Raw genomic sequence first — 11,866 nt, 5'->3', positions numbered from 1 at the left:
GGTGCACCGCGGGGGGAGGAGAGGAGGAGGGGGGGCACAGGACAGGACCTGTGGTACAGGACTGCACGCTGCACGCGCGCCCCCCGGGCCACCTGGAACCTCCAGAACTCCAGGGGCCCTCTCAACGCCCTCCGGCCGTGGTTCTTCATGCACTTCACAACCTTCAGTCGGCGCATTCTCTCCAGCGAGACCCCTCTTAAGAGGCCTTTAAGTCGCCACTCACGTTGGGCTCGCCCCAGACTTGATGAAGGGGTGTCCCTTCAGCTACGTAGCAACACGGCCTAAAGGGTGCCCCTGAGGACTAACTTACCGGTGGATATCTATCGTCGCCCAGTGCAACCCGTACGTCAGTCAGACTTGAGGGGAGAGAGAGACAGAGAGAGATGGAAGGGGGGACTCTAGTGGCAGTGAACTTCAGTGCGTCTAACCGGCTGGAGCTGTTGGGCGCCGCGCACCTAACTTGGAAACAGGATCGTCCGGAATATCGCTGCGGAGCAGGGGGTTTGAGGCTAAAGTTAAAAAAAAAAAACACAAGCACAAAAAAAAAAAAACGATGTGTTTTGTTTCTCCTTCCGCTGTCGGATGGCGATGGGCGGTACAGTTATTCGCGCATCACATCACAGTTTTGACACACAGCCCAATAACTGGACCGCACGGGCGTCCGTCTCGTTATGCAGGTTAATGATGGCATGCCGCCCAGTCACCGGCCGGGGTCACTGCGCTGCTACTCCCCGTTTTTGATGCCAAAGGCTCACTGATAAAGCAAGTGTTCAACTGCTCAACACTTGTAAGTGTGCAACCGCAAGTTCTATACTTTCAAGTGTTCAATTCAGCAGTATTACACTTGCAAGTGTTCAACTCGGTATTTGTGCACTTGTAAGTGTGCAAATTCTTTGTTAAACACTTCCCTCACAGTAAGCGCCCGATATAGAGAAGTGTACAACTGGAAAGTTAAACACTTACAAGTGCACAAATATTGAGTTTAACACTTGCAAGTGTACTACTGCTGAATTAAACACTTGCAAGTATTGAACTTGCGGTTGCACACTTACAAGTGTTGAGCAGTTGAACACTTAGTTTATCAGTGCTGCTGCTGCTGCTGCTGCTGCTGCTGCTGCGGCTGCAGATCGGCTGGACACATCAGAGTGTCGCTACCCCGCGCGGCGCGAGGCCTGTCGACATACACCGCCCCGCGACCCAGCGTCTCACTGAGCGGGGCGTCTCGCCGCGAGCGCGCGGGCGGCTCGGGTCGCGGGGTAGGGCCGCCGCCACCGCGGAGCCGCTATCTCTCTGGCCGCGGATGTCGACAACCCCCGGAAGGAAAACCACAAAACAAACCAAATCTTTCCTTCCAAAAAAAGATTGCGCCCTGCACTTTAATAAATAAGACAGTCGATCGCCCGCGGCAGACGTAGCGGGCCAGCAGGCCGAGCGGAAGCATCGAACCGGCAGCAGCAGGAGGAGCACGAGGTAAACGCGCCACCGTAAATGCACGGCGGGTAGTAGGGCCTGTGAGGGCCAGGCCTCGACGAGGGAAGCACAATCTCAAAGTATGATCCTTTGGAGGAATGGCATTGCCATCATGATCAAGTTGGCTTCGAGTTTTCCTCCAAATATATATTTTTGGATGCTATAACGTGAATTCAACCTGACGTTGGAGGTTGAACCCACGTTACGTCCACCAATATTAATTATCGAGTATACTATCGTTTTGATCGGAAACAACAATGTTAAGGATTGTCTTGCTATCTTTAAAATTGCTTTAACATGCTTGAGTAGTACACACGCAGAAATCATAGTTCTCCAAGCAGTATAAAGTATTTGCCACCATTTTGAAAACATTCTAACTTTAAATTTGACAAGATGATTTCCCTCTCAATTTACATGCACGCATGAAGTTCTCGGAAGCAGCTGTAGGTCCGGCTAGCCCAGTGGGGCTGCTTGAGAGTTGCCGATATTTCAGAAGGGGTAGGAGGGACTTCCCTTGTCGTTTGCCTTGCCCCCCCCCCTCCCCCCAAAAAACGACAACGCCTGCTGTTCTCGTTTTATATCCAGTAGAATGGAAAACAGAGTGCTCACGAGTGGTCAAGAATTCGCAAACCCCTGCGTGGACACTGACAATCTAATAGTTCAGTCAATTTGTGCAAAAATACCCCCATACCATGACAAAATTCCGACCGGTACCAAACATTGAGGATCGTTTTCGGCATGTCTAAGGAGTGCCTCACCAAATTTCCCACAAAATCGCATCGTACCGATCGGGTCAAATAAGTGTTCAAACCGTTTCGTCGCTGACAAGGTGAGAGGAAGAGAGGAGATGTGACGTCACATTTTGGAGGTACACGTTTATTCTTCTGCTCTGATAAACTAAGTGTTCAACTGCTCAACACTTGCAAGTGTGCAACCGCAAATTGAATACTTGCAAGTGTGCAACTCCGTAGTCGTACACTTGCAACTGTTTAAATCGGTAGGTGTGCACTTGCAAGTGCACAACTCCTCGATTGAACACTTCCTTAGATTAAACGCTCACTGTTTAGGAGGTGCTTAACCGAGGAGTTGCACACTTGAATTGCACACCTACGGAGTTGTACACTTGCAAGTATTCAACTTGCAGTTGCACACTTGCAAGTATTTTACTAGCAGTTGCGCACTTAGTTTATTAGTGTGGACGGTCTTAGTGTTGAAACACCTCTTCCAAGTGCGCAACTACGTAGCTGAACACTTGCCTTCCAGGTTGCAAGTAATTATTTTGAAGGAACACAACCCCTACTGTTTCTCTTTGTCCCACAATATCTTGAGGTTTTGTCCTCCCACCGGCTGCTGATAGTTAGGCTACCGCGAGCAGGCGTTCGTGAGGGTTGTCTTCCCACACGGGTTTACGAGGAGGGAGGTCAGCCCGGTCAGCCGCAGGCCACATGCGATATCCAACGGAGTATTTTAAGTGACGGCGGCGGAGTGTCGACCTTTCACCCCCCCCCTACCCCCGTACTACCGGTACTGGCTGGTGGCTTATAGATCGTCCAGAAAGTTCGTCCGTTTTTCTCAGATTAGTTCGACAAATTTTCCGGAGCTCGGCGCCTGCGAAACCCGGGGTAGGCCACCCCGCACTGCACGCATGCACAGCAGACAAGGTATTGCCTACCTATCAGGCGCTATGGGAGAGTGCTTTGACTGAACTTGGGAGGTTCACGACGGCGAATGACGAACAATGGGCCCTTAGCATTTCAGCGATCGCACGCTGAGATTGGAGGTTGTTACAGACAGGTCACACATTCAGCTGCGATGAAAGTTCGCTTGCGATTCCCATTGCTATTAGACGTGAAAAGTGATGTTCAAGGTACGCATTTCGCCGTCAAACCAGAAGCCGCCCATCCCGCCCGGGTCTTGCTGATTGCAAATTAAAGGAATGGGAATGAGTTTATTATTGCACAATATGTTCACAACATGAAATATGTGCAGTATTTTTGTAGCGACATGACACTACAGTGTAGACATGTCTCCAACCTCCGACCCGCCGTCACTCCCTGGGTCATTGATCGGGATACTGCCGCAGGTTTTGGTTTGGAAAAAAGGGGAAGGGGGATCGCCAACATGACTAATTATCTGCATAAAGTTATCGTTATCATGCATGTGGTACAGTAGGTACAAAGTGCAACGTGACAATATGAGGAAAAAAAGTTAGCTACACTCGCGGGAAATGTATTGAGTAAACGGACTGCATCGCTGATAACCCAAAGTACACGGCGTATTTTTAGGCGTCGATGAACTCGTGAAAGCGAAAAGCTTTATCACTCACGGAAGTAGGATGTTAGGTACACCATGAGAACTATTAATTGATACCACTGGATACAGCCAAATAATGGCTCTCAAAAAGACAACTTTAACTTCTAAAACTATCTAATCTCAGTACTGTATTTATTTACGTCTTAATCTGGTCGACAAGTTTAAAACTAACATCTTGACTACACTTTGGCATGATAATTGTGTTACCAAAACGGAAAAAAAAGGTTCAATCTGCTTCCTCGATCAAACGGTGTGTTCTTGGTAATGGTAACAGTGATTCGACTTCCAGCTCAGAGCCAATATGATCTCCGCGCTGACGATTGTGCTGCTGGCACTGCCCCTGGTGCTGTACGTCGTCGACAAGGTGCGCAGGACCAGCAAGCTGGCCCACCTGGCGGGACCCAGCTACCCGCTGCCCCTCCTCGGCCACCTGAAGGATATGTTCGGCCCCCGGGCCACCTTCCTCGACCGCTGCAACGCCTTCCTTCAGCGATGGGGCCCGGAGCCCGTCAAGTTTTGGGTCGGCGAGACGCCGTCCGTTTCGGTACTTATTCTGGATTAAGGTTGTGTTACTATTGTAGCAATTTGTTGAATGTTATATTTACCTCTCCTACTTGCTTGTGCCACTGTAGCTCACCCGGCCCGAGGACCTGGAGCCACTGCTCAGCTCACAACGCGAGGTGTTCAAGCCCGACCAGATGTACAAGGCCGTGAGTGGCTTTTTCGGAGACGGCCTTATCACCCTAAACGGCGACCAATGGTTCGCGCACCGCCGCGCCCTGACCCCTGCCTTCCATTTCAAGTGAGTTTGCTGCGCCGTGGTCACCAAAGTCGCTTGAAATTCAGACTATTATTAGACATTGGCCATTGCCTCTTCTGTCCTAAAAACTGTACCGCATTCAGACGTGCAATCCAGGGGCTTGCCTACCGTCGCTCACCCTGGTGCCTTTAGGGATCATCCAGGAAGTACGTCCGTCATTCTCCGTCACGAGCCTGTCAGGTTTAGCTGATGCAAGCTCTCATAGCGCCTGATACGTATGCAACATCTTGCCTGCGATGCATGTGAGTACTGCGGGATGGCCTACCCCGAGTCTCGCAGGCGCCGAGCCCCCGTAATTTGCTGATTGAATCAGAGGAAAAACGGACGTACTTTCTGGACGGTTCCTTTGTGGCGACGAGCGAATGGGCAACCCGGGCATACGTGTGAATGTGGTACAGTATAACCATAACCAAAGCATACAGTGCGGGACTCGCACTGGACAACCCTGTCAGCCCACGCCGCGTCTGCTCTCCAGAGTGCTGGAGCGGTACGCGGGCATCTTCACGCGGCGCGCGGCCGCGTTGGCGGAGCAGCTGTCCTCCGAGGTGCCAGCCGGGCAGAGCTTCAACATCGTGCGCCCGCTCGGCGCCTTCGTGATCGGCAGCATCATGGAGACGGCGTTCGGCATCGACGCCGCGACCGACGAGTCGCACCGCTCCGACACGATGGACAGGCTGGTCCGCGCCACCGAGGACGCCTTCTTCATCGTCATGCACCGCATCTTCCACCCCTGGCTGCTCATCGACTTCGTGTTCAAGCTGACGCCGCACGGCCGCGTGGCCCGGGACCACGAGGACATCATCTGCGACATGACGCGGAGGGTCATCGCCGCCAAGAAGGCGCAGCTCAAGCAGGGCGCCAAAGACGCGGCGGCCGACCAGGACGACGTCAAAGGAGCCGTGGACGACGACGACGGGGTTCGCAAAAAATTTACCTTCCTGGACATGGCTTTGGGTGACAAGTCCCTCGTCCTGTCCGACAAGGAGATCATCGAGGAGGTGAGTCTACGACCTCCCCCATATGTTCCAGCTGGGCTGGGCCCCGCTGCGAGCTGACCGACTGGGCAATAAGCTCGCCGCACTTCGGACGCACCCGGTTCAACCTCTCTCTCTCTCTCTCTGCCTGCAGGTGCGCACGCTCATCGCAGTGCAGCAGACGACGGCGTCCACGCTCAGCTTCATCGCCGTCATGCTCGCGCTCAACCCGGAGGTGCAGGAGCGCGCCCGCGCCGAGGTCCGCGAGGTGGACGCCGTGGAGGGCCTGCTGCCGCTCGACCGCCTCAAGCGGCTCAAGTACGTGGAGCGGGTCATCAAGGAGACGCTGCGCCTCTTCCCCGTCACGGCCGCCTTCGGCAGGAAGCTGAAGAGCGAGGTGAGTGCGGCGCGGCCCGCGGTGCAGCGTTGACCACCGGGTGCAGCCGAGGGGGAAACGACTAAGGTAATCCGGCTGACAGCCGAAAGGTAATCCGGCAGGGGTAATCCGAGGAAATTCTAAAAAATCCGTGGTAATCCGGGGAAATTTTGGGGGTAATCCGGGGTAATCCTAGAGAAAAAGCAACGTAATCCGGAGGACACTCCGGAGGTAATCCGGGTAATCCGTAATCCGGCGCTGACACAAAGTTTAACAGTCGTTTCCCCCTCGGGTGCAGCGGTGACCACCGGGTGCAGCGGTGACCACCGGGTACAGCGGTGACCACCGGGAGTAGCGTTGCCGAAGTTAAGTCATGAAGGAATTCTCCCCGTTCCAGGTGAAGCTGCCCACCCAGACCATCCCCGCGGGCGTGGTGATCAACATGTTCGTGTACCGGACGCACCGCGACCCCCGCCACTGGCCCGAGCCCGAGCGGTTCGACCCGGACCGCTTCCTGCCCGAGCAGTGCGCGGGCCGCCACCCCTACGCCTACGTGCCCTTCAGCGCGGGGCCGCGCAACTGCATCGGCCAGCGCTACGCCATGCTGCAGATGCTGGCCGTCGTGTCGGCGTGGCTCGCGCGCTTCCGCTTGCTGCCCGGGGACGGCTGCGAGTCGCGCGAGGCCCTGCGCGTCAACATGGACATCTTCCTCTGCATCGAGGGCGGCGCCAACGTGAGGCTCGAGCCGCTCGAGGCCTAAGGCCGAGCTTTGTCGGCCGACATCTGCGGGGGGAGCGAGACCAGATAGAGATCGATAGACTGAGAGATGACGTACATTCTGACTAAAAGTTTATTGTGTTGTTGGCGATGGCACGAAGAAGATGACGTATCTCACGCCGAAAAGTATACGAATGGCGTTTACAATATCATATGCTGATCACATATGTTATTAACTTATCACTTTAAATTATCAGTCACATACAGAAAAAAGTTATTTCCATTTTCTATACATGACCGTGTATATACACTCTTAGAAATACAAAATCACAAGAGGTTTTTTTTTCGCGACAATACAGCAGCAAATTAACAAGCCACTACGACTCGGTTTGTCCCTTCCTTCTGTTTCTCTCACCTGCCTTGAACCTTACTCAGCTATTAAGTGTAACTCATTCAAAATCCTAAATCACAGAGTTCCTGCTCCTAGACAACATAAATATTACAAATAAATAATATTTGAAATCAACAAAGATAGCAAACAAGTAAAATTGTTTACATATTCACTTAATATAAGTTCCCCTTACTACGGGCAAGTAGATATGGTTGAAGAGATTTCCACCCCAGCTCTCCGTACGGAGACCAAAATTCAATTGTTGTGTTTGCAACTGTTCGCATTCTATAAACAAATAAGGTGCAATGCTGATTATTCTATAATCTTCATTGGGACAAAATAACGCACAGCTGGTCGGGAAAGCAATTGCTAATGATATGGACAAAACATTTGTTTTATCGTAACATTCTTCAAACAATTTATCATTCATTCTCACACGCGCACACACACGCACATACACACACAGAAACTTACATACCTTCACAATCTACTTGCACTCAATTGCTTGCTTCATTTAAACAATAAACAGGAAAACAAACATTGAGATGTAAAAGTAAAAACAGGAAAGATAAACAATGAGAAATAAATTGCTCTTTGTGCATTAAATCAGACCTTAAAACTGTAGAATAAAAAATCTTAAAAAATGACAAGGCATAAGCGCATTTAAAAACTCCCAGGAAAGGAATCTACAATGCCCTCCCATCAAAAATTTTATGACTATCACACAACTTTAAAATTTCCATTTTTTTGTGGTTACAATATTTTTGAATAAATGATCAACAAGAAGAATAACAATTCCTAATCGGAGTATATGCAACAAAACATGTATTAAAAATAAAACAAGAACGGAGATGATGTATTTAAATGGAAATCCTTGTGGAAATCTAACAACTCAAGCCTGATGGTTGGATTATTACGCCTATCGGTTTACTGTTATGACTAAAAACGACTATTATGCAACGTAATACGCCAACCATGTGGCAGGTACTTACATATTTACATTTACAAAAAATCTACAGGTAAATTTTACATAAATTGTACGTATACGTGCTCTCACTGCATTTGTAGGCACTGTCTCTGCATTTCATCAAAAAGTCATCCACATCGTGTTTTCTTGCTGAACGAACACGGGAGCAGAAATGAGAAGACTCCCTTTCGGCCCGCTGAGAACTGCGATTGATATGCATCGTGGATGACAGACCACAAACTGTTTCTTTCCAAAAATCTTAACAATTCAACATGCGACGAGGCGATGCCTTACAACCATACAGAGGAATGATAAGTGGTTAACGACGATTTGATATAAGTGATAATTCTTAATGAGTGTCCCGTCTTCGAAATGAGTACAATTAGCTAATAACATCGAACAGCAGTCTTGCCGACTGTTGAACGGGAATACAATGAGTGCATTTATCAAGAGCACGTTAAAAAAACAACAACAGGGATGAACAGGAATGAAGAGAAGTACAGATGACCAAGTATTTACCCCCCCCCCCTTCCCCTCCGCAAAGAAAGAAAAACTCGCGTCAAATCAAGTTCCCGTTTCACCTTCCCCAACACTGGAATGTAGTTCGAATCCTTCGGCGCGACGCCTACGCCTCCATCATGACGGTGTTGTCCCTCATGGACAGGTCCTCCGGGTCGTCGTGGCGCAGCTTCTTCAGCTGCAGGGGCTGGTCCGGCGACTCCCGGTCCAGAACGCGCTCCAGGCTGCGCTTGCCGAGCGGCGATCCGAGTGGCGAGCCCCCGGGGCCGATCCCGGCAACGGGTGATCCCCCCGGTGACACCGGGCTGGGCGGCCCGGCGCTGAGGCTGCCGCTGAGGCTCTGGATCTCCTGCTTGACGGAGGGTGCCTCGGGCATGGGAGATCTGCCAAAGAACAGACTGGGGCATTACGAGTTGGTTCGCCTCACCCGTAGACGCTGAGCTAGGCGCGCCCGCCAGGGCATGCAAGTTTTGGGAGAATTGCTGGTGTTTCGTAAACGGCTTACGTAAAAAAGCTAAAATAGGATAAATTAAATAACTACCAATTTCAAATTTAAGTTTATCCTATTCACAACTTTTTAAATTGAAGTTAACCTTTTGTTATCACTTTTTTACGGTACTGGTTTACGAAATATAGACACCACAATTCCCCCAAGTGTGACGTTTGCATCCCCTGGCGCCCGGCTGCCCCGCCCCACCCTGCTCACCTGTAGCCCGACAGCGGCGAGTCCTTCTCCCTGCCTATGCTGCCGTTGGGGGAGCCGCTCATGAGACACGCCATGTACTGCAGGTGGCTCTCGTCCACCCCGCCCTGCATTTGCTGGGGAGACGCAGACAATCAGTAAACGTAATAGACTAGCGGAGGCGGAGAGGAAAAAAAAGGAACACTCCAAGAACCCTGCTCACCTGCATGTGACCATCATAGTCTTCAGTGTGCATCGTAGGACTCACGGCCATAGTGGGGCTCTTGGCGGGCTGGCCGCTGGAAGAGGACAATAATAGGTCAAAACGGCGCCATAATACTTGCAGTGCTTTAAAGGCAAAAGAATTGATTGAAAAGTTCGTGTAAATGTAAAATATGAAATAGAAAAAAGTTTAAGTTTACGAGAGAGAAAATCGATAATATAAAGAGAAAAAATGGAATAAGAAAATTCTAACTATATATTCGAAATGTAAAGAGAAAAAGAGTAAAATTGTAAAAGAGAGATAAAAAGAGAAAATTTTAAGAAAAACGTTGAAGAAAAGAATTTAAAAATATGGTATAAAAGAGACGTGCAAAAATGTGCAGCCGCATGCGCAAGCTATTCCATCATGCATGAAAACAGGTCATTGAGACAAAAGGCACACATAATGCAGAGAGGTAACGCAAGCTGCGCAAATAGAAAACTCCACTGCATGGGGTGTATGGATTTGATAAGCTACAAAGGCAATAACGAAGCCGGGGGAGGGGGGGTGGCGGCGGGAAGGTAAGAGAAAGGAACAAGGACTCGTGAGCCCACAGAAAAATAATAAAAGTGGGCTCGCGGAAATGAAAGTCTTTCAAGGAGACAAGATAGGCTTAGGCTGCGAAACCTGTCGCGGCAAAGTTTGTGGCAAAGGGACTTGTGCGAGGGTTCAATAAAATGGCTGATAAACAGCAGATTACGAGCTGTCCTCAAGCAGCCGTGAGTGAGATGTACCTAGAATGCTGTGCAATGCTGTGCGAGGAGGTGGGGAAAGCTAATGCAATTCCAATCTGAACAGGCGGCCCAACGGCCGTCGTGCCAGAGCGTTCGGACGGCAAACTGACTACCGCAAAGCAAAGCGAAGTTGGAATATTTAGGAAAAATGTAAAAGATCTTAAAATTTGAAAATATTAGATAATAAAAAAGAGTATAAGTGAATAATAATTAAAAAGAGTTTTAAAAAAACGTTCGTAGGAGGTGACGACGGCGACGGCAGCGACAGCGTCCTGACGACTTCAGACGAACGCCCTGTCCTGAATTCAAATATATCTATAATCCATTCCGTTCAACGTTTGCTAAGCTAAGGCGGCGCGCTGTAACGATCCTGAAGCAAAGCCTACCCATCAGCCAGCCAGTTCCTCTAAACTAACACGGAGATTCAAATATAAAAAAAATGTGGGCAGGAAAACTTCAGTATGGTACTGTATTGACGACCACTGAAGAACAATTATGACTCACCGCGCTTCATTCACGGTAGCCCATTTATATTATTTTCAACCTACATTATTAAAATAAATGACAAGCTTATAGAAAGGTTGCACGACAAGCGTGTAGTTTTTCTGAATCAATAACATGGCTAAGCGAAGCCGTATCACTACTAACAGTCAAAAGTACTTAATCGCCGCTATATAGGTTAAAAAAATGTATGTTCCTTTCTTTTAATCACTACTTAAAGACGTCGAAAAGCATTTACGAATTTACGCCGCGCCTGCAACATCAATACATCAGCACAGCAAACGACATACAACAGCAGGGCGAAGAAAAGCAGCAAGGAGTAGCGTCCCTGGAGCTTGGAGTATTTCAAGCTTCTTTGATATCCGCCATCCTTACATCCCATGCGCAGATCAGTATCATTGATTGCGTCTTGCTGCCTTTCGTCGCCACGGTTCCCGTAAAACATTGTAAGACGCGGGCTACGTACAGCTAAGGATGGGGGACTTCCCCGCTAGTCTTCTGAGCGTGGAGTATACCCAACACCAGCGACCCGGTATAGGGGTCGTCGCGAGAGCCTCGGTCGCGCGGGGTACAAACCACTTGCTGCCTTTCCCCACCCGCACGCATATCCACATCACATAAGCTTTCAGCACTACCCATTCACTTCATTCACGAATTTCTCATACTTCCGCGGCCGGCCCCGGGACAGGTGTCGCCGCTTGACGAACTCGGCATCATCCACCATCCAGAACGAACCAAAGTCGTCCTCATAGCGCACGAAACACTTGTGCAGCGACAGGTTTGTTCGGATCGCATTCTGAACAACAAGCCATAACATAAGTACGAGTCTGAACACCTTGGTCAAGGTGGTCCCCTTAGCCCATGACCCCAGCCGAGACGCCGACAGAGGGACGTCGGCTGGGGTTGCCATGCTGGGTACGCGAGCTCCCCTGTAAAGAGAGACAGTGTCGAGCAAACATGCTGCCCGTGTTAGTAAGACTGATAAGGATTTAAGAGAGAGGCAAGCAAGAAAAAAGAGATAAAAAAGGATAAATAGGTAGGATAAAAGAACTTTGAAAAACACCACACAACACACTCCATACCACACGTCACACCACACACCCCACACCCACACCAGAATAGATAAGAGTATAAGATATA

The 11,866-nt window shown here is 49.7% G+C and overlaps 3 protein-coding genes across 4 annotated transcripts in view; 1 reads left to right on the top strand and 2 right to left on the bottom strand.

The window, feature by feature from the left end:
• Window positions 1-1,351: 1,351 nt before the first annotated feature.
• On the top strand, window positions 1,352-7,047 carry LOC113210321 (cytochrome P450 4c3-like). 2 transcript variants are annotated; one of them, XM_026428269.2, is made up of 6 exons: window positions 1,352-1,470; window positions 4,073-4,327; window positions 4,416-4,585; window positions 5,079-5,601; window positions 5,732-5,974; window positions 6,351-7,047. In XM_026428269.2, the coding sequence occupies exons 2-6, from the start codon at window positions 4,085-4,087 to the stop codon at window positions 6,711-6,713; spliced, it is 1,542 nt and encodes a 513-aa protein (XP_026284054.2). In that variant the 5' UTR covers window positions 1,352-1,470; window positions 4,073-4,084; the 3' UTR covers window positions 6,714-7,047. The 2 variants fall into 2 exon arrangements, with proteins under 2 accessions (XP_026284054.2, XP_052123820.1); XM_052267860.1 differs by having other exon boundaries at window positions 1,383-1,550.
• On the bottom strand, window positions 6,786-9,357 carry LOC127749503 (uncharacterized). Its single transcript, XM_052267861.1, has 2 exons — window positions 9,254-9,357; window positions 6,786-8,930 (listed from the first exon to the last, which is right to left on the bottom strand). Exons 1-2 carry the CDS (start codon window positions 9,325-9,327, stop codon window positions 8,654-8,656), a joined length of 351 nt encoding a protein of 116 aa, XP_052123821.1. The 5' UTR covers window positions 9,328-9,357; the 3' UTR covers window positions 6,786-8,653.
• A 44-nt stretch (window positions 9,358-9,401) lies between these two features.
• Window positions 9,402-11,866, bottom strand: part of LOC113210324 (forkhead box protein P1) — an 82,220-nt gene continuing 79,755 nt past the window's right edge. Inside the window, exons 9-10 of the mRNA XM_052267862.1 lie at window positions 11,392-11,522; window positions 9,402-9,528 (exon numbers count right to left, since the gene is read on the bottom strand). Of these exons, the coding sequence (XP_052123822.1) occupies window positions 9,402-9,528; window positions 11,392-11,522 (258 nt within the window). The remainder of the gene's footprint in view (window positions 9,529-11,391; window positions 11,523-11,866) is intronic.

This window comes from Frankliniella occidentalis, unplaced genomic scaffold (assembly GCF_000697945.3).
Source record: "Frankliniella occidentalis isolate FOCC.00 unplaced genomic scaffold, Focc_3.1 Scaffold60, whole genome shotgun sequence".
In the NCBI taxonomy this organism is placed as follows: Eukaryota; Metazoa; Arthropoda; class Insecta; order Thysanoptera; family Thripidae; genus Frankliniella; species Frankliniella occidentalis.
The sequence above is the reverse complement of the archived record's forward strand: the minus strand, read 5'-3'. Positions and strand labels throughout refer to the sequence as shown.